The sequence below is a fragment of the Gobio gobio genome, assembly GCF_949357685.1.
Source record: "Gobio gobio genome assembly, chromosome: 13".
NCBI lineage: Eukaryota > Metazoa > Chordata > Actinopteri > Cypriniformes > Gobionidae > Gobio > Gobio gobio.
In genome coordinates this window covers 953557-973556 of record NC_137106.1, presented here as the reverse complement: position 1 = coordinate 973556, position 20000 = coordinate 953557, and the positions used below count along the sequence as shown (strand labels likewise).

General features: G+C 48.1%; 2 protein-coding genes across 3 annotated transcripts in view; one reads left to right on the top strand and one right to left on the bottom strand.

The window, feature by feature from the left end:
* Positions 1–8144, top strand: part of slc25a47b (solute carrier family 25 member 47b) — an 8346-nt gene extending 202 nt beyond the window's left edge. The window contains exons 1-6 of one of the 2 annotated variants that reach the window (XM_079832685.1): positions 1–274; positions 692–735; positions 824–895; positions 1020–1193; positions 4749–4983; positions 7642–8144. The exon at positions 1–274 is cut by the window's left edge and continues 202 nt beyond it. In XM_079832685.1, coding sequence (XP_079688811.1) covers positions 238–274; positions 692–735; positions 824–895; positions 1020–1193; positions 4749–4983; positions 7642–7919 — 840 coding nt within the window. In that variant the 5' untranslated portion in view covers positions 1–237 and the 3' untranslated portion in view covers positions 7920–8144. Of the gene's footprint in view, positions 275–691; positions 736–823; positions 896–1019; positions 1194–4730; positions 4984–7641 lie in introns of both variants that reach the window. The other variant, XM_079832684.1, reaches the window with a different exon arrangement.
* A 935-nt stretch (positions 8145–9079) lies between these two features.
* The window catches only part of wars1 (tryptophanyl-tRNA synthetase 1), a 15228-nt gene continuing 4307 nt past the window's right edge, over positions 9080–20000 (bottom strand). The window contains exons 5-10 of the mRNA XM_079832683.1: positions 19029–19148; positions 16309–16491; positions 14785–14885; positions 14174–14286; positions 9626–9940; positions 9080–9364 (exon numbers count right to left, since the gene is read on the bottom strand). Coding sequence (XP_079688809.1) covers positions 9206–9364; positions 9626–9940; positions 14174–14286; positions 14785–14885; positions 16309–16491; positions 19029–19148 — 991 coding nt within the window. The 3' untranslated portion in view covers positions 9080–9205. The remainder of the gene's footprint in view (positions 9365–9625; positions 9941–14173; positions 14287–14784; positions 14886–16308; positions 16492–19028; positions 19149–20000) is intronic.

Here is a 20000-nt window from a genome sequence, read left to right as displayed (position 1 = left end):
TTTCTGCAATGACAAAAGCGACACACACACACCCGTCTCAACGACACACGGCACGCGCTTGTCTTCATCGTTTTTCATCATAAGCATAATCAACATCATCATCAGTTCGGCGACCGATGTCAGGCGTTCCGCGGACCGGACCGGTGATTCGGTTCTTCGGGTCTGCTCGGCTCGGATAGATTCGGTTCTTCGGGTCTGCTCGGCTCGGATAGATTCGGTTCTTCGGGTCTGCTCGTGATGCATCTCGCAGATTTCATCGCCGGGTCTGTCGGAGGTACAGTATCAGTGTATCAGGTTATCTGTGCGTGTGTGCGTGTGTGCGTGTGTGTGTGTGTGTGTGTGTGTGTGTGTGTGTGTGAAGGAGAGCTCAAGAACACACACAGGCTGTATTTGGGCCGTATTGATTTACCTTGTGTATGATACAATAAAATGTGTCAATTGATCAATAATGTCTTCAGAAAACATGAATGCAGAAATTATACACCGATCAGGCATAACATTATGACCATGTGAAGTGAGTAATACTGATGATCTGTTAGTGGGTGGGATATATTAGGCAGCAAGTGAACAGTGAAATGCTCCAAAAAAAAAACGTTCTATATATGTATGCAAATGAGCACATCTTAAATAGATAACTCTCATAGCATTAACTCTTTAACTACAATAGATATTTGTGAATGTGTGTGTCCAGGAGCGTTTGGAGTGGCGGTGGGGTATCCGCTGGACACTGTGAAGGTAAAACCCTCCTCCTCATCATCATCATCATCATCATCATCAGCTGATCATACTGTGTCCAGGTGTGTGACGGCTGCTGCTGTTGCAGGTGAGACTCCAGACGCAGACTCGGGACTCCGGCGTTTGGGAATGTGTGAGACGGATCTGCAGGACCGAAGGAGTGAGTATCAGGGAATCGCTTTGCAAACAAGAGCAAATGTAGGCGGGGCTTGAGTGTGTCTGTGGGGAGTTGATTGGATGGTTGTGGTTTGCGATCTCCTGTGAGTGACAGGTGTGTGTTTCAGGTGCGTGGTTTCTACCGCGGGATGTCGATGCCGCTCTCCACCGTCTCCATCAGCTCCTCGGTGGTGTTCGGCACCTACAGGAACGTCCTGCAGGCTCTGCATCAGAGAAGTGCGGCGGATCCTCCTCATAAAGCGCACATCTTCCTGTCCGGGTTCGCCGGGGGCGTCGCTCAGGTGCTCCATCGCTTCACACACACACACACACACACACACACACACACACACACACACACACACACACACACACACACACACACACACACACACACACGTCACGCGTGTGTTACTGCATGTTTAAAGGGTTAGTTCACCCAAAAATTAAAATTAGCCCATAATTTACTCACCCTCAAGTCATCATACACAGTGTTGGGGAAAGTTACTTTGAAAAGTAATGCGTAACAATATTGCGTTTCTCCCTTAAAAGTAACTAATTGAGTTACTTAGTTACTTTTTAAGAAAAGTAATGCATTACAATATTGTGTTTCTCCCTTAAAAGTAACTAATTGAGTTACTTAGTTACTTTTTAAGAAAAGTAATGCATTACAATATTGCGTTTCTCCCTTAAAAGTAACTAATTGAGTTACTTAGTTACTTTTTCAGAAAAGTAATGCGTTACAATATTGTGTTTCTCCCTTAAAAAGTAACTAATTGAGTTACTTAGTTACTTCTTAAGAAAAGTAATGCGTTACAATATTGCGTTTCTCCCTTAAAAGTAACTAATTGAGTTACTTCGTTACTTTTTAAGAAAAGTAATGCGTTACAATATTGTGTTTCTCCTTTAAAAAGTAACTAATTGAGTTACTTAGTTACTTTTTAAGAAAAGTAATGCATTACAATATTGCGTTTCTCCCTTAAAAGTAACTAATTGAGTTACTTAGTTACTTTTTAAGAAAAGTAATGCATTACAATATTGCGTTTCTCCCTTAAAAGTAACTAATTGAGTTACTTAGTTACTTTTTAAGAAAAGTAATGCGTTACAATATTGCGTTTCTCCCTTAAAAAGTAACTAATTGAGTTACTTAGTTACTTTTTCAGAAAAGTAATGCGTTACATTATTGCGTTTCTCCCTTAAAAAGTAACTAATTGAGTTACTTAGTTACTTCTTAAGAAAAGTAATGCGTTACAATATTGCGTTTCTCCCTTAAAAAGTAACTAATTGAGTTACTTAGTTACTTCTTAAGAAAAGTAATGCGTTACAATATTGCGTTTCTCCCTTAAAAAGTAACTAATTGAGTTACTTAGTTACTTTTTAAGAAAAGTAATGCGTTACATTATTGCGTTTCTCCCTTAAAAAGTAACTAATTGAGTTACTTAGTTACTTCTTAAGAAAAGTAATGCATTACAATATTGCGTTTCTCCCTTAAAAGTAACTAATTGAGTTACTTAGTTACTTTTTAAGAAAAGTAATGCGTTACAATATTGTGTTTCTCCTTTAAAAAGTAACTAATTGAGTTACTTAGTTACTTTTTAAGAAAAGTAATGCATTACAATATTGTGTTTCTCCCTTAAAAGTAACTAATTGAGTTACTTAGTTACTTTTTAAGAAAAGTAATGCATTACAATATTGTGTTTCTCCTTTAAAAAGTAACTAATTGAGTTACTTAGTTACTTTTTAAGAAAAGTAATGCATTACAATATTGTGTTTCTCCTTTAAAAAGTAACTAATTGAGTTACTTAGTTACTTTTTCAGAAAAGTAATGCGTTACATTATTGCGTTTCTCCCTTAAAAAGTAACTGAGTTACTTAGTTACTTTTTAAGAAAAGTAATGCATTACAATATTGGGTTTCTCCTTTAAAAAGTAACTAATTGAGTTACTTAGTTACTTTTTAAGAAAAGTAATGCGTTACAATATTGCGTTTCTCCCTTAAAAAGTAACTAATTGAGTTACTTAGTTACTTCTTAAGAAAAGTAATGCGTTACAATATTGCGTTTCTCCCTTATAAAGTAACTAATTGAGTTACTTAGTTACTTTTTAAGAAAAGTAATGCGTTACAATATTGCGTTTCTCCCTTAAAAAGTAACTAATTGAGTTACTTAGTTACTTTTTAAGAAAAGTAATGCGTTACAATATTGTGTTTCTCCCTTAAAAAGTAACTAATTGAGTTACTTAGTTACTTTATAAGAAAAGTAATGCATTACAATATTGCGTTTCTCCCTTAAAAAGTAACTAATTGAGTTACTTAGTTACTTTTTAAGAAAAGTAATGCGTTACATTATTGCGTTTCTCTCTTAAAAAGTAACTAATTGAGTTACTTAGTTACTTCTTAAGAAAAGTAATGCGTTACAATATTGCGTTTCTCCCTTAAAAAGTAACTAATTGAGTTACTTAGTTACTTTTTAAGAAAAGTAATGCGTTACATTATTGCGTTTCTCCCTTAAAAAGTAACTAATTGAGTTACTTTTTAAGAAAATTAATGCGTTACGTTACTTTAGCATTACTTTTTCTCACCTGGGCTGGGCTTGTTTTTGTTAATAACAAAAAAGTAATATTTTTGTGCGACGCTAAAGACCTCTTCATACCAAAATGTAAATAATGCGCCCCAGGCTGAGGTAAAGATGCAGATTCCCTCATGAACACTAGAGGGCGCAGCTCTGGATAATGGAGAAGAGATGCAGGAGAAAAGTTTTACCAATAAAAACAAAAAATCTAGTAATTTTCATCATCAAAGGTCAGCAGTAAGACATTGGTCAATTCAATATAAAGGTAGATTATGCATAAAAACAGTTGTTTTATTTAACATTTAATTATTGGAGGTTCTGATTTTGGATTTGACTGATTTTCTTCATTTTGAGGAGGACAGAATCTTTATTGTGCAAGTGAGATAAATAAATGCTCACATTTAGTCTAGAACTACAATAACCATCATGTTCACACACACACACACACACACACACGCCTCTGCACTAACTCTCAACATGAGCTGTCAGTCAAATTAATGTGAAAAAGTAACTCAGATATTTTGTTGTAAATTTGAAAAGTAATGCGTTACTTTACTAGTTACTTGGAAAAAGTCATTACGCAACTCAAGTTACTTGTAATGCGTTTCCCCAACACTGACCCGAGGTGTGTGTGACATTCTTCTCTCAGACGAATATAATCTGAGTTATATTACAGAAGTCCAGGCTAATCCCAGCATTAGAATTGGATTCATAGTTGCTCTGTTTTTGAAGACCATAAAAAGTGCATCTGTGCGTCATATAACTGCTCCAGCGGCTCTGGGGTGTTAATAAAGGCCTTCTGAAGCGAATCCACGCGTTTGAGGAAGAAAAATATCCATATTTCAAACTTTATCAAGTAAACTTTCGGCCTCCACCTTCCCTGTTCAATTTCTGGAAGTGTGTAAAGTTCTCCTGCGGATGGAAAGACTAACGCTCAGCTCCGCTCGTCATGATGTCACACACACATCTGGAGTTTCACTTTCAACATTCAACACTTTTACACGGAAGGCGGAGGCCGAAAGTTTACTTGATAAAGTTTTAAATATGGATATTTTTCTTCCACAAACGCGTGGATTCGCTTCAGAAGGCCTTTATTAACACCCCAGAGCCGCTGGAGCAGTTATATGACGCACAGATGCACTTTTTATGGACTTCTGTAATATAACTCAGATTATATTCGTCTGAGAGAAGAATGTCACACACACCTCAGATGACTTGAGTCAGTAAATCATGGGCTAATGTTCATTTTTGGGTGAACTATCGCTTTAAAGCGCTCGCTCTGCTCTCAGGTTCTGGTGATGTCGCCCGCAGACATGGTGAAGGTCCGCCTTCAGTGTCAGTCGGGGGGGCGGCGGTACCGAGGGCCGGTCCACTGCCTGCTCCGCATCGCCCGTGATGAGGGCCCGCTGGGGCTCTACAGGGGCTCCGCGGCTCTGGCCCTGCGCGACGGGCCCTCATTCGCCACTTACTTCCTCACCTACAACACCATCTGTGCCTCACTGACTGCAGACAACCAGCAGCCAGGTAACATCAGTGTGTGTGTGTGTGTGAGTGTGTGTGTGTGTGTGTGTGTGTGTGTGTGTGTGTGTGTGTTTCAGCTCAAAATACCTCACAGATCATTTATTATATCCTGCTGTAAATGCCCATTTTTGAGTGGATGCTGTTTTCGTCCATGTATCTTTAAATGCAAATGAGCTTCTGCTCCGACCCTATCCAGAAGAGGGCGGAGACTTTACTCTAATAGGAGGAGTCTGTCAGCAGTCATGGGTGAGGTCTATGCTAATAGGGGGAGTGTCAGCAGTCGTGGGTGGGGTCTATGTTAATAGGGCGGAGTCTGTCAGCAGTCGTGGGTGGGGTCTATGTTAATAGGGCGGAGTCTGTCAGCAGTCGTGGGTGGGGTCTATGCTAATAGGGGGAGTGTCAGCAGTCGTGGGTGGGGTCTATGCTAATAGGGGGAGTCTGTCAGCAGTCGTGGGTGGGGTCTATGCTAATAGGGGGAGTGTGAGCAGTCATGGGTGGGGTCTATGCTAATAGGGGGAGTGTCAGCAGTCGTGGGTGGGGTCTATGCTAATAGGGCGGAGTCTGTCAGCAGTCGTGGGTGGGGTCTATGTTAATAGGGCGGAGTCTGTCAGCAGTCGTGGGTGGGGTCTATGTTAATAGGGCGGAGTCTGTCAGCAGTCGTGGGTGGGGTCTATGTTAATAGGGCGGAGTCTGTCAGCAGTCGTGGGTGGGGTCTATGCTAATAGGGGGAGTGTCAGCAGTCGTGGGTGGGGTCTATGCTAATAGGGCGGAGTCTGTCAGCAGTCGTGGGTGGGGTCTATGTTAATAGGGCGGAGTCTGTCAGCAGTCGTGGGTGGGGTCTATGTTAATAGGGCGGAGTCTGTCAGCAGTCGTGGGTGGGGTCTATGCTAATAGGGGGAGTGTCAGCAGTCGTGGGTGGGGTCTATGCTAATAGGGGGAGTCTGTCAGCAGTCGTGGGTGGGGTCTATGCTAATAGGGGGAGTGTGAGCAGTCATGGGTGGGGTCTATGCTAATAGGGGGAGTGTCAGCAGTCGTGGGTGGGGTCTATGCTAATAGGGCGGAGTCTGTCAGCAGTCGTGGGTGGGGTCTATGTTAATAGGGCGGAGTCTGTCAGCAGTCGTGGGTGGGGTCTATGCTAATAGGGGGAGTGTCAGCAGTCGTGGGTGGGGTCTATGCTAATAGGGCGGAGTCTGTCAGCAGTCGTGGGTGGGGTCTATGTTAATAGGGCGGAGTCTGTCAGCAGTCGTGGGTGGGGTCTATGTTAATTGGGCGGAGTCTGTCAGCAGTCGTGGGTGGGGTCTATGCTAATAGGGGGAGTGTCAGCAGTCGTGGGTGGGGTCTATGCTAATAGGGGGAGTCTGTCAGCAGTCGTGGGTGGGGTCTATGCTAATAGGGGGAGTCTGTCAGCAGTCGTGGGTGGGGTCTATGCTAATAGGGGGAGTGTCAGCAGTCGTGGGTGGGGTCTATGCTAATAGGGCGGAGTCTGTCAGCAGTCGTGGGTGGGGTCTATGTTAATAGGGCGGAGTCTGTCAGCAGTCGTGGGCGGGGTCTATGCTAATAGGAGGAGTCTGTCAGCAGTCATGGGTGGGGTCTATGCTAATAGGAGGAGTCTGTCAGCAGTCATGGGTGGGGTCTATGCTAATAGGGCGGAGTCTGTCAGCAGTCGTGGGTGGGGTCTATGTTAATAGGGCGGAGTCTGTCAGCAGTCGTGGGTGGGGTCTATGTTAATAGGGCGGAGTCTGTCAGCAGTCGTGGGTGGGGTCTATGTTAATAGGGCGGAGTCTGTCAGCAGTCGTGGGTGGGGTCTATGTTAATAGGGCGGAGTCTGTCAGCAGTCGTGGGTGGGGTCTATGTTAATAGGGCGGAGTCTGTCAGCAGTCGTGGGTGGGGTCTATGTTAATAGGGCGGAGTCTGTCAGCAGTCGTGGGTGGGGTCTATGTTAATAGGGCGGAGTCTGTCAGCAGTCATGGGTGGGGTCTATGTTAATAGGGCGGAGTCTGTCAGCAGTCATGGGTGGGGTCTATCTTAATAGGGCGGAGTCTGTCAGCAGTCATGGGTGGGGTCTATCTTAATAGGGCGGAGTCTGTCAGCAGTCATGGGTGGGGTCTATCTTAATAGGGCGGAGTCTGTCAGCAGTCATGGGTGGGGTCTATCTTAATAGGGCGGAGTCTGTCAGCAGTCATGGGTGGGGTCTATCTTAATAGGGCGGAGTCTGTCAGCAGTCATGGGTGGGGTCTATGTTAATAGGGCGGAGTCTGTCAGCAGTCGTGGGTGGGGTCTATCTTAATAGGGCGGAGTCTGTCAGCAGTCGTGGGTGGGGTCTATGCTAATAGGGCGGAGTCTGTCAGCAGTCGTGGGTGGGGTCTATGCTAATAGGGCGGAGTCTGTCAGCAGTTGTGGGCGGGTCTATGCTAATAGGGCGGAGTCTGTCAGCAGTCGTGGGTGGGGTCTATGCTAATAGGGCGGAGTCTGTCAGCAGTCGTGGGTGGGGTCTATGTTAATAGGTCTAGAACCCTAGAGTTGCTGACCTTTAGGGTTATTATGGGATCATTTTATGAATTAAGCAGCTCGTAAAGATACTGAATGAGAGTACTGAAGACATTTCTCATCATAGGGAACCTGAGTCTAGAACCCTAGAGTTGCTGACGGCTGTGTTTTCAGGCTGGCCGGTGGTTCTCCTGGCCGGGGGTGTGTCCGGGATGTGTGGCTGGGCCGTGGGGACGCCCATGGACGTGATCAAGGCCCGTCTGCAGGTGTCCGGGGTCAGCGGCCGGCGCTACAGAGGGTTCTTCCACTGCATCGGCCACAGCGTGAGAACCGAAGGCCTGAGTGTGCTCTTCAGAGGCCTGACCGTCAACTGCGTCCGCGCCTTCCCCGTCAACATGTCCGTCTTCGCCACGTATGAGCTGGTGGTTCGGTTCCTGCGCTCTGCCTCCTGAGGAGCGCGGCTTCTCTACACACAACTTTTGCACAGAGTGAATATGAACCATTGTGTGTGTGTGTGTGTGTGTGTGTGCAGTGTCTACCTCAGATGGTCTGCTGAAGAACATGATGTCATACTGTCAACTTTGACTTTAATCATGTGACTTTGAACACATATGAGCTGTTTAAAGCTGTGAATTTACCAGCGCAAGATTGGAAAGTGGCATAAAGCATTTGTGACTAAAGCAGTTTCCATCCCACACTTCAAGAGGACCATCAGCACTTCCTGCAGACCAGAGCAAAACAGCAGAGATTAACTGTTTCATCTCCATCATAATGAGTGTCATCTCTGAGCGTCAGGCGAAACACACACACACACACTCAGAGCGTCAGGCGAAACACACACACACACACACACACACACTCAGAGCATCAGGCGAAACACACACACACACACACACACACACACACACACTCAGAGCGTCAGGCGAAACACACACACACACACACACACACACACACACTCAGAGCGCCAGGCGAAACACACACACACACACACACACTCAGAGCGTCAAGCGAAACACACACACACACACACACACACACACACACTCAGAGCGTCAGGCGAAACACACACACACACACACACACACACACACACACACACACTCAGAGCGCCAGGCGAAACACACACACACACACACACACACACTCAGAGCGTCAGGCGAAACACACACACACACACTCAGAGCGTCAGGCGAACACACACACACACACACACTCACTCAGAGCGTCAGGCGAAAACACACACACTCTCTCTCTCTCTCACACACACACACACTCTCTCTCTCTCTCACGCACACACACTCTCTCACTTCTGGAAGAATTAAACCAAATCATTTTGATCACAGACTGACTCAGGCGTTTCCATCATATCCCAAGATGCACCTCAACAGGAAGCAGAGCTGGTGTCAGGTTTAACCCTTCACTGACTCAAACTGCTCTCTGTGTGTGTGTGTGTGTGTGTGTGTGTGTGTGTGTGTGTGTGTGTGTGTGTGTGTGTGTGTGTGTGTGTGTGTGTGTGTGTGTGTGTGTGATCTCAGCTGTATCAGAGATCTACACGTTCACTGCTAGTGTTTTCCCAGAATCCCCGGCACATTAAACACGTCACGTTCAGCGTCTGTGTCACGGTTTATTCTCCACAGTGGGCATGAGGTGATCAGACAGAGTTTGTGTGTCCTCTAGCGGGCGCGGGGTCATGACCTCTAGCGGGTGAGGTGGAGCGGGCGCGGGGTCATGACCTCTAGCGGGTGAGGTGGAGCGGGCGCGGGGTCATGAACTGGCGGACGATGTCATCGCTCACGAGTCTGCGTCTCTCCTGATGGGCGGCGATCATGGGCTGTAGAGTCTCGATCAGACGCTTCTTCAGCTCTCCGGTGAGCAGCGCGCCGCTGCGGTAGTCCTGCAACACACACACACACACACACACACACACACACACGTTGAGTTTTCATGTTTTATGGGGACTTTCCATAGGCGTAATGGTTTTTATACCGTACATACCGTATATTCTATCCCCTTACACTGCCCCTAAACCTACCCATCACACACACACACACACACACTCTCTCACACACTCACACACACGTGCTCATTTTGACAGCAAATTGTGATTTAGTTTTAGTGTTGTTGACGAATATGATTCAGTCGGGGCTCATCTCACCTGTCGGATCTGCTCCAGCTGTTGGTCGTCTTCCAGGAAGAACGTCAGGTACATGAAGGAAACGTCCACCTCCGGGTTCCCGCCCAGCTTCCTGTGCTCCTCCACCGTGTCCTTCCCGCCGGAGAAGGCGTGTTTGTTGACCTTGTTTTTGATCTGTTTGGGCGTGTCTGTCAGGAAGATGGAGGAGTTGGCGTCGCTGGCGCTCATCTTGGTCTGCGCGCCCTGGAGCGCCGGGAAGAAGGTGGAGTGGAGCAGAGCGGGTTTGAGGTAGCCGATCCGAGGAGCCACGTCCCGCGTCATCCGGAAATACGGATCCTGAGGAACAGACGGTCACATGACGTTCAGCAGCGCCACTCCATTACAATAGTTAAGTTGGCTTGGGAGAAACTGATATTGCTATTAAACTTTTTATTATTCTTCTGACACTAAATTTCTAATTGCTACTCCTCCCAGAGCTTTAAAGCCACAACCACCAAACTCGGCTCAGATCTTCAGACTGTTCTGACTCGGTGTGCTATATCTTTTCTAAGTGATCGGACTCACGGTTTTCCTAAAAATTACGATCAAATCTCGAAAAAATCCCATTGACTTTCATTGACGTTCAAATGAGCCAAGACAGTTCAAACTCCAACTGACAAAATTCAAATTTTGACAGTTGGAGAGGCTCATCACACTCCATTAACTGCCATTCTATGAGCTATTTCTAAACCACTGAGACTCACTTACCTTCCATTCTATCTAATATTTCTAAACTATCTGTCGATCTATCACTCTGAGTGAGTGTGTGTGTGTGTGTGAGTGAGAGTGAGTGTGAGTGAGTGTGAGAGTGAATGTGAGAGTGAGTGAATGTGACAGTGAGTGAGAGAGTGAGTGTGAGTGAGTGTGAGAGTGAGTGAGTGAATGTGAGAGTGAGTGAGTGAATGTGAGAGTGAGTGAAAGTGAGTGAGTGAGTGTGAGTGAGTGAGTGAATGTGAGAGTGAGTGAGAGAGTGAGTGTGAGTGAGTGTGAGAGTGAGTGAGTGAGTGAATGTGAGAGTGAGTGAGTGTGAGAGTGAGTGAGTGAGTGAATGTGAGAGTGAGTGAGAGAGTGAGTGTGAGAGTGAGTGAGTGAGAGTGAGTGTGAGAGTGAGTGAGTGAATGTGAGAGTGAGTGAGAGAGTGAGTGTGAGTGAGTGAGTGAGTGAGTGAGTGAGTGAGTGAGTGAATGTGAGAGTGAGTGAGAGTGAGTGAATGTGAGAGTGAGTGAAAGTGAGAGTGAGTGAGTGAGTGTGAGAGTGAGTGAGTGTGTGAGTGAGAGTGAGAGTGAGTGAGTGTGAGAGTGAGTGAGTGAGTGTGAGAGTGAGTGAGTGAGAGTGAGTGAGTGAGTGTGAGAGTGAGTGAGTGTGAGTGTGAGAGTGAGTGTGAGAGTGAGTGAGTGTGTGTGTGAGTGTGAGAGTGAGTGAGTGTGAGTGAGTGAGTGAGTGAGTGTGAGAGTGAGTGAGTGAGAGTGTGAGTGAGTGAGTGAGTGAGTGAGTGAGTGTGAGTGAGTGAGTGAATGTGAGAGTGAGTGAGTGTGAGAGTGAGTGAGTGAGTGAATGTGAGAGTGAGTGAGAGAGTGAGTGTGAGAGTGAGTGAGTGAGTGAGAGTGAGTGTGAGAGTGAGTGAGTGAATGTGAGAGTGAGTGAGAGAGTGAGTGTGAGTGAGTGAGTGAGTGAGTGAGTGAGTGAGTGAATGTGAGAGTGAGTGAGTGAATGTGAGTGAGTGAATGTGAGAGTGAGTGAAAGTGAGAGTGAGTGAGTGAGTGTGAGAGTGAGTGAGTGTGTGAGTGAGAGTGAGTGAGTGTGAGAGTGAGTGAGTGAGTGAGTGTGAGAGTGAGTGAGTGAGAGTGAGTGAGTGAGTGTGAGAGTGAGTGAGTGTGAGAGTGAGTGTGAGAGTGAGTGTGTGAGTAAGTGTGTGTGTGAGTGAGTGTGTGTGTGAGTGTGAGAGTGAGTGTGAGTGAGTGAGTGAGTGAGTGTGAGTGAGTGAGAGTGTGAGTGAGTGAGTGAGTGAGTGAGTGAATGTGAGAGTGAGTGAGTGAGTGAGAGAGTGAGTGAGTGTGAGAGTGAGTGTGAGTGAGTGAGAGTGTGAGTGAGTGAGTGAATGTGAGAGTGAGTGAGTGAGTAAGTGTGTGTGTGTGTGAGTGAGTGTGTGTGTGAGTGTGAGTGTGAGAGTGAGTGTGAGTGAGTGAGTGAGTGAGTGTGAGAGTGAGTGAGTGAGAGTGTGAGTGAGTGAGTGAGTGAGTGTGTGTGTGAGTGTGAGAGTGAGTGAGTGTGAGTGAGTGAGTGAGTGAGTGAGTGTGAGAGTGAGTGAGTGAGAGTGTGAGTGAGTGAGTGAGTGAGTGAGTGAGTGAGTGAGTGAGTGAGTGTGAGAGTGAGTGAGAGTGAGTGAGTGAGTGAGTGTGAGAGTGAGTGTGAGTGTGAGAGTGAGTGTGTGAGTAAGTGTGTGTGTGTGTGTGTGAGTGAGTGTGTGAGTGTGAGAGTGAGTGAGTGAGTGAGAGTGAGTGAGTGAGTGAGTGAGTGAGTGAGTGAGTGAGTGAGTGAGTGAGTGAGTGAGTGTGAGAGTGAGTGAGTGAGTGAGTGTGAGAGTGAGTGAGTGAGAGTGTGAGTGAGTGAGTGAGTGAATGTGAGAGTGAGTGAGTGAGAGAGTGAGTGAGTGTGAGAGTGAGTGTGAGTGAGTGAGAGTGTGAGTGTGTGAGTGAGTGAGTGAATGTGAGAGTGAGTGAGAGAGTGAGTCTGTCTGTCTACTCACTCACTTTAAACTTTATGATCCAGCTTTCTCAAGCCAACTTCAAAGTTTGTTTACAAACTTTCCTCCTCTAGTTACTGCTAGTTTAACAGATTTGGTGTAAGTGGCGTTTGCATGCCTGTGAACACACACTCCAGCGTCTCACCTGATCGATGGCACACACACACACACACACACACTCTAGCGTCTCACCTGATCGATGGCACACACACACTCCAGCGTCTCACCTGATCGATGGCACACACACACACACACACACACACACTCGAGCGTCTCACCTGATCGATGGCACACACACACACACACACACACACACTCCAGCGTCTCACCTGATCGATGGCGCACACACACACTCCAGCGTCTCACCTGATCGATGGTGCACACACACACACACACACACTCCAGCGTCTCACCTGATCGATGGCGCGCACACACACACACACACACACACTCCAGCGTCTCACCTGATCGATGGCGCACACACACACTCCAGCGTCTCACCTGATCGATGGCGCACACACACACTCGAGCGTCTCACCTGATCGATGGCACACACACACTCCAGCGTCTCACCTGATCGATGGCACACACACACACACACACTCTCGAGCGTCTCACCTGATCGATGGCACACACACACACACTCTCAAGCGTCTCACCTGATCGATGGCACACACACACACACACACACTCTCGAGCGTCTCACCTGATCGATGGCACACACACACACACTCTCAAGCGTCTCACCTGATCGATGGCACACACACACACACACTCTCAAGCGTCTCACCTGATCGATGGCACACACACACACACTCTCAAGCGTCTCACCTGATCGATGGCACACACACACACACTCTCAAGCGTCTCACCTGATCGATGGCACACACACACACACACTCTCGAGCGTCTCACCTGATCGATGGCACACACACACACACACACTCCAGCGTCTCACCTGATCGATGGCACACACACACACACACTCTCGAGCGTCTCACCTGATCGATGGCACACACACACACACTCTCAAGCGTCTCACCTGATCGATGGCACACACACACACACACTCCAGCGTCTCACCTGATCGATGGCACACACACACACACTCTCAAGCGTCTCACCTGATCGATGGCACACACACACACACACTCTCGAGCGTCTCACCTGATCGATGGCACACACACACACACTCTCAAGCGTCTCACCTGATCGATGGCACACACACACACACTCTCAAGCGTCTCACCTGATCGATGGCACACACACACACACTCTCAAGCGTCTCACCTGATCGATGGCACACACACACACACACTCTCGAGCGTCTCACCTGATCGATGGCACACACACACACACACACTCCAGCGTCTCACCTGATCGATGGCACACACACACACACACTCTCGAGCGTCTCACCTGATCGATGGCACACACACACACACACTCTCAAGCGTCTCACCTGATCGATGGCACACACACACACACACTCCAGCGTCTCACCTGATCGATGGCACACACACACACACTCTCAAGCGTCTCACCTGATCGATGGCACACACACACACACACTCTCGAGCGTCTCACCTGATCGATGGCACACACACACACACTCTCAAGCGTCTCACCTGATCGATGGCACACACACACACACTCTCAAGCGTCTCACCTGATCGATGGCACACACACACACACTCTCGAGCGTCTCACCTGATCGATGGCACACACACACACACACACACACACACACACACACACACACACACACACACACTCGAGCGTCTCACCTGATCGATGGCACACGGGATGAGGCACTGAACATCAAGCCTGTCCCCGAAGATCTGCGGGAATGAGCTACTGAAGGACGGAGCCGCTTGAATGGCCGGAAAACTGATCTTACCTGCAGACACACGAGATTAAACTCTGACTCGCTCACACACTTCAGACAGAAGAGGAGGAGGAGGAGAAGGAGGAGAAGAGGAGGAGGAGAAGGAGGAGAAGAGGAGGAGAAGAGGAGGAGGAGAAGAGGAGGAGGAGAAGAGGAGGAGGAGAAGAGGAGGAGGAGAAGAGGAGGAGGAGAAGAGGAGGAGGAGAAGAGGAGGAGGAGAAGAGGAGGAGGAGAAGAGGAGGAGAAGAAGAGGAGGAGAAGAGGAGGAGGAGAAGAGGAGGAGGAGAAGAGGAGGAGGAGAAGAGGAGGAGGAGAAGAGGAGGAGGAGAAGAGGAGGAGGAGGAGAAGAGGAGGAGGAGGAGAAGAGGAGGAGGAGGAGAAGAGGAGGAGGAGAAGAGGAGGAGGAGAAGAAGAGGAGGAGAAGAAGAGGAGAAGAGGAGGAGGGGAGGAGAAGAGGAGGAGAGGAGGAGGAGAAGAGGAGAAGAAGCGGAGGAGAGGAGCTCTGCTCACCGATACAGTCACTGTCCGTGAAGCCGAAGATGCCTTTGACCTGGTTAAACGTCACATGCTTCTGAACCTTCACCACGTTCCTGTAGAACGCAGGACTCGCCCTGACGGTGTAAAATCATATTTATAATATCTCCATTCATCAAAATACAGCTGTGTGATAATATAGTTATGTTCTGAGGCGATATAAACATTAGATACAAGCATTATCAGGACGAGAAGACAACACGGCTGGCAGTGTCAGACCAACTGCAACAATGAGCCATTAAAGATCATTTTACGCAAAATAGCTGTAACATGCATTGTAGTCAATGGGATTGTCATGTTTTGTTCTATTATAGCGCCACCAAGAGGCTCAATCCTACCATTTTTGTATGTGTCCTCGGAGTGAGCCCATACATGTGTGTGTCAATTTTGGTGAAAATCTCATTTAGTTTTGGAGTTATAGACATTTATATGAAAAACAGGTAAAAATTACTGACACCTGACTTTGATTGGATGTTACTCCCCTTACTATCAATATTTTGACATTTGTGCATTAGCGTTCAGCTATCGACCTGTGTTTCTGAACTTCTGATGCTGGTTTCGTCTCGATCGGACTAGCGGTTTCGAAGATATCAGCTAATGTTTTATAAGAGCTAAATTACAACGCTGCACAAACAATACGCCCAAACCTGGTAAGTCTGGTATCGTTGGACTCGGTGAGGATTCAGGAGACGAAAAAAGTTACTCCCATGAAAATAAGTCAACCTCACCCAAAGCCAAAGTTATAAGCGTTTGAGAAAAAATATCCACTAGGTGGCGCTGTTTCAAAACGTCTCAGGCTCCTTCAGGGCATCGAGCTGATGACCCATACCGAGTTTCATAACAATCTGTTCATGAGTTCATAAAATACAGCATTTTAGCACATAATTCAAAATGGCCGACAGATAAAATGGCCGATATGGTAAAATTGGATATCAGACGACGGTTCAGAAGTTATAAGCTAAAATAGCCATTTTTCATATCTCCGGACCAGTAGGTGGCGCTATGCCGAAATGCTGCATGTCGCCTCAGGTCATGCTTGTGATGACATGTTCCAAGTTTGGTTTGAATACGATAAAGCGTTGCAGACATACAGCCTTAAGTGTATTTTCGCCACCGCTTCGTAAAATTAGCTTGCGCGTTGTCTGCGAACGGTTGTACGTATCAACTTGAATTCCTTAACTTTATGTCGGCATGATCTGAAGATGATCTGGTTCAATTTTCGTCAAAATCAGAGCAATGAGTTCAAAAAAGTCATTTTTTCGGAAAATTCAAAATGGCGGGAACATTTTCAATGACGTAAAATGGCGCCATCGGGTGCAGTCGAATCGGCTTGAGCTCAGGAATCAGAGGAAAATAGTTTTGTCTCTATCCCTTATGGTTCAAAAGTTATTAGCATAAATAACAGCGCTTATACCCATACGCAGATGAGATGCGGTGATATAATAATAATAACAGCAGTTGAGACGCAGTAGCGCCCCCTGCTGTGGTGGAGCAGTTTACCCCATATAGTCCAGATCAGAGAAGATGAAGGTCTTGTCCGGGTGGAACCCGCAGGCGATGATGTCACGGGCGTTCTCCAGCGTGTAGCGGCGGCAGTCGTCCAGCGACAGGTCCTTCCACAGGTACTTCTCATCATCCGTCAGCTGGATGACCAACGGGACATCAAACACGTCCTGGAGCCACCTGAGACACACGCGTGAGAGTGTGAGTGTGAGAGTGTGTGTGAGAGTGTGAGAGTGTGTGAGTGCGAGAGAGTGCGTGAGAGAGTGTGTGTGTGTGTGTGTGTGTGAGAGAGAGTGCGTGAGAGTGCGTGCGAGAGTGCGTGTGAGTGCGTGTGAGAGTGTGTGTGTGAGTGTGTGCGAGTGCGCGTGAGAGTGCGTGTGTGTGTGTGAGTGTGTGTGTGAGAGTGTGTGAGTGAATTGCGAGAGAGTGCGTGTGTGAGAGTGCGTGTGAGTGCGTGTGAGAGTGCGTGTGAGAGTGCGTGTGTGAGTGCGTGTGAGTGCGTGTGAGAGTGTGCGTGAGAGTGCGTGAGAGTGCGTGAGAGTGTGAGTGCGAGTGTGAGTGCGTGCGAGAGTGTGCGTGTGAGAGTGTGAGTGAGAGTGCGAGAGAGTGCGTGTGAGAGTGCGTGTGAGAGTGCGTGTGAGAGTGCGCGTGAGAGTGTGAGTGTGCGTGTGAGAGTGCGTGAGAGTGCGTGTGAGAGTGCGTGTGAGAGTGAGAGTGCGTGTGAGAGTGCGCGTGAGAGTGTGAGTGCGTGTGAGAGTGCGCGTGAGAGTGTGAGTGCGTGTGAGAGTGTGTGAGAGTGCGTGTGAGAGTGTGCGTGTGAGTGCGAGAGAGTGCGCGTGAGAGTGCGCGTGAGAGTGTGAGTGAGAGTGTGTGAGAGTGCGTGTGAGAGTGCGTGTGAGTGAGAGTGCGAGAGAGTGCGTGTGAGAGTGCGCGTGAGAGTGCGCGAGAGTGTGCGTGTGAGAGTGCGTGCGAGAGAGTGTGCGAGAGTGTGCGTGTGAGTGTGTGAGTGCGAGAGAGTGTGCGAGAGTGTGCGTGTGAGTGCGTGAGAGTGTGTGAGTGCGAGAGAGTGCGTGTGTGAGTGCGTGAGAGTGCGAGAGAGTGTGTGTGAGTGCGTGTGAGTGTGCGTGAGAGTGTGCGTGTGAGTGCGTGAGAGAGTGCGTGTGAGAGTGTGTGTGTGTGTGTGAGTGCGTGTGAGTGTGCGTGAGAGAGTGCGTGTGAGAGTGTGTGTGTGAGTGCGTGTGAGAGTGTGCGTGAGTGCGTGTGAGAGTGCGCGTGAGTGCGTGTGAGAGTGCGTGTGAGTGCGTGTGAGAGTGCGTGTGAGTGCGTGTGAGAGTGCGAGAGAGTGCGTGAGAGTGTGAGTGAGTGCGCGTGAGAGTGTGCGTGAGAGTGTGCGTGAGAGTGCGTGAGTGTGTGTGAGTGCGCGTGAGAGTGCGTGAGAGAGTGTGTGAGTGTGTGTGTGAGAGAGTGTGTGTGAGAGTGTGTGTGAGAGTGTGTGTGAGAGTGTGTGTGTGAGAGAGTGTGTGTGTGAGAGTGTGTGTGAGTGTGTGTGTGAGAGAGTGTGTGTGAGTGTGTGAGTGTGTGTGTGAGAGTGTGCGTGTGAGTGCGCGTGTGAGTGCGTGAGTGTGTGTGTGTGTGTGTGTGAGAGTGTGTGTGTGTGAGAGTGCGCGTGAGAGTGCGAGAGTGCGTGTGAGAGTGCGCGTGTGAGTGCGTGAGTGTGTGTGTGTGTGTGTGTGTGTGTGTGAGAGTGTGTGTGTGTGAGAGTGCGCGTGAGTGCGAGAGAGTGCGTGAGAGAGTGCGTGTGTGAGTGAGAGTGTGTGTGAGAGTGTGTGTGAGAGTGTGTGTGTGAGAGAGTGTGTGTGTGAGAGTGTGTGTGAGTGTGTGAGTGTGTGTGAGAGAGTGTGTGTGAGAGTGTGAGAGTGTGCGTGTGAGTGTGAGAGTGTGGGTGTGAGAGCGTGTGAGTGCGTGTGAGAGTGCGAGTGAGAGTGCGAGAGAGTGCGTGTGAGAGTGCGAGAGTGCGTGTGAGAGTGTGCGTGAGAGTGCGCGTGTGAGTGCGTGAGTGTGTGTGTGTGTGTGTGTGTGTGTGTGTGTGTGAGAGTGTGTGTGTGAGAGTGCGAGAGAGTGCGTGAGAGAGTGCGTGTGTGAGTGAGAGTGTGTGTGAGAGTGTGTGTGAGAGTGTGTGAGAGTGAGTGTGAGTGCATGAGAGTGAGTGCGAGAGAGTGCGAGAGAGTGCGTGAGAGTGCGTGAGAGTGCGTGAGTGCGAGAGAGTGCGTGAGAGTGAGTGTGAGAGTGCGTGAGAGTGAGTGTGAGTGCATGAGAGTGAGTGCGAGAGAGTGCGTGAGAGTGCGTGAGTGCGAGAGAGTGCGTGAGAGTGCGTGAGAGTGCGTGAGTGTGTGTGTGCGTGTGAGTGCGTGTGTGAGATTGTGTGAGAGTGTGTGTGAGTGTGTGTGTGTGAGTGTGTGAGAGTGTGTGAGAGTGCGTGAGAGTGCGAGAGAGTGAGTGTGTGAGTGCGTGAGAGTGCGAGAGAGTGTGTGAGAGTGAGTGTGAGAGTGCGTGAGTGTGTGTGTGCGTGTGAGTGCGTGTGTGAGAGTGTGTGAGTGTGTGTGTGTGTGTGTGAGTGTGTGTGTGTGAGAGTGTGTGTGTGAGTGTGTGAGTGTGTGTGTGAGTGTGTGAGTGTGTGTGTGTGTGTGTGTGTAAGCGGCGGAGCGGCCCACACTCACTTGGTGAAGATGAAGGGGATCAGGTGACCCACGTGCATGGCCTCTGAGGACGGCCCGCGGCCCGTGTACAGGTAGAAGGACTTCTGGCTCTCAAACGCGTCCAGGATCTGATGCACATCCCTGTCAAACATCACACAAATCTGACATGTATATTTGGAAAATATTCCTTTTAAAGGTGCAGTGTGTAATATTTAAGATGACAGAAACACAGTAACTGTGAATAACTGAGTTGTGTGTTTATGATCTTAGAATGAGCCGTTTCTCTCTCTACACACACCGCTGGTCCCTTACAGTGGAGACGCCATTTTGTGCTGCCATAAACTCTACACACTGCACCTTTAAGTGTTTCTGACCCATGAACTCTACACACTGCACCTTTAAGTGTTTCTGACCCATAAACTCTACACACTGCACCTTTAAGTGTTTCTGACCTATAAACTCTACACACTGCACCTTTAAGTGTTTCTGACCCATGAACTCTACACACTGCACCTTTAAGTGTTTCTGACCTATAAACTCTACACACTGCACCTTTAAGTGTGACATTATTATGACTTTCATCTTTAGAACTGTACAATCATATGCATTATTTGATTGTCTATTTACTTTATTTTATTATTTATTTAAATCTTATTTTGAGTGTGTGTGTGTGTGGAGAGACGTGGGTGTGTGAGTGAGTGAGTGTGTGTGTGTGAGACGTGGGTGTGTGTGTGTGTGTGTGTGTGTGTGTGTGTGTGTGTGGAGACGTGGGTGTGTGAGTGTGTGAGACGTGGGTGTGTGAGTGAGTGTGTGTGTGTGTGTGGAGACGTGTGAGTGTGTGTGTGGAGACGTGTGAGTGTGTGTGCGTGTGTGTGTGGAGACGTGGGTGTGTGTGTGTGTGAGACGTGGGTGTGTGAGTGTGTGAGACGTGGGTGTGTGAGTGTGTGAGACGTGGGTGTGTGAGTGAGTGTGTGTGTGTGTGGAGACGTGTGA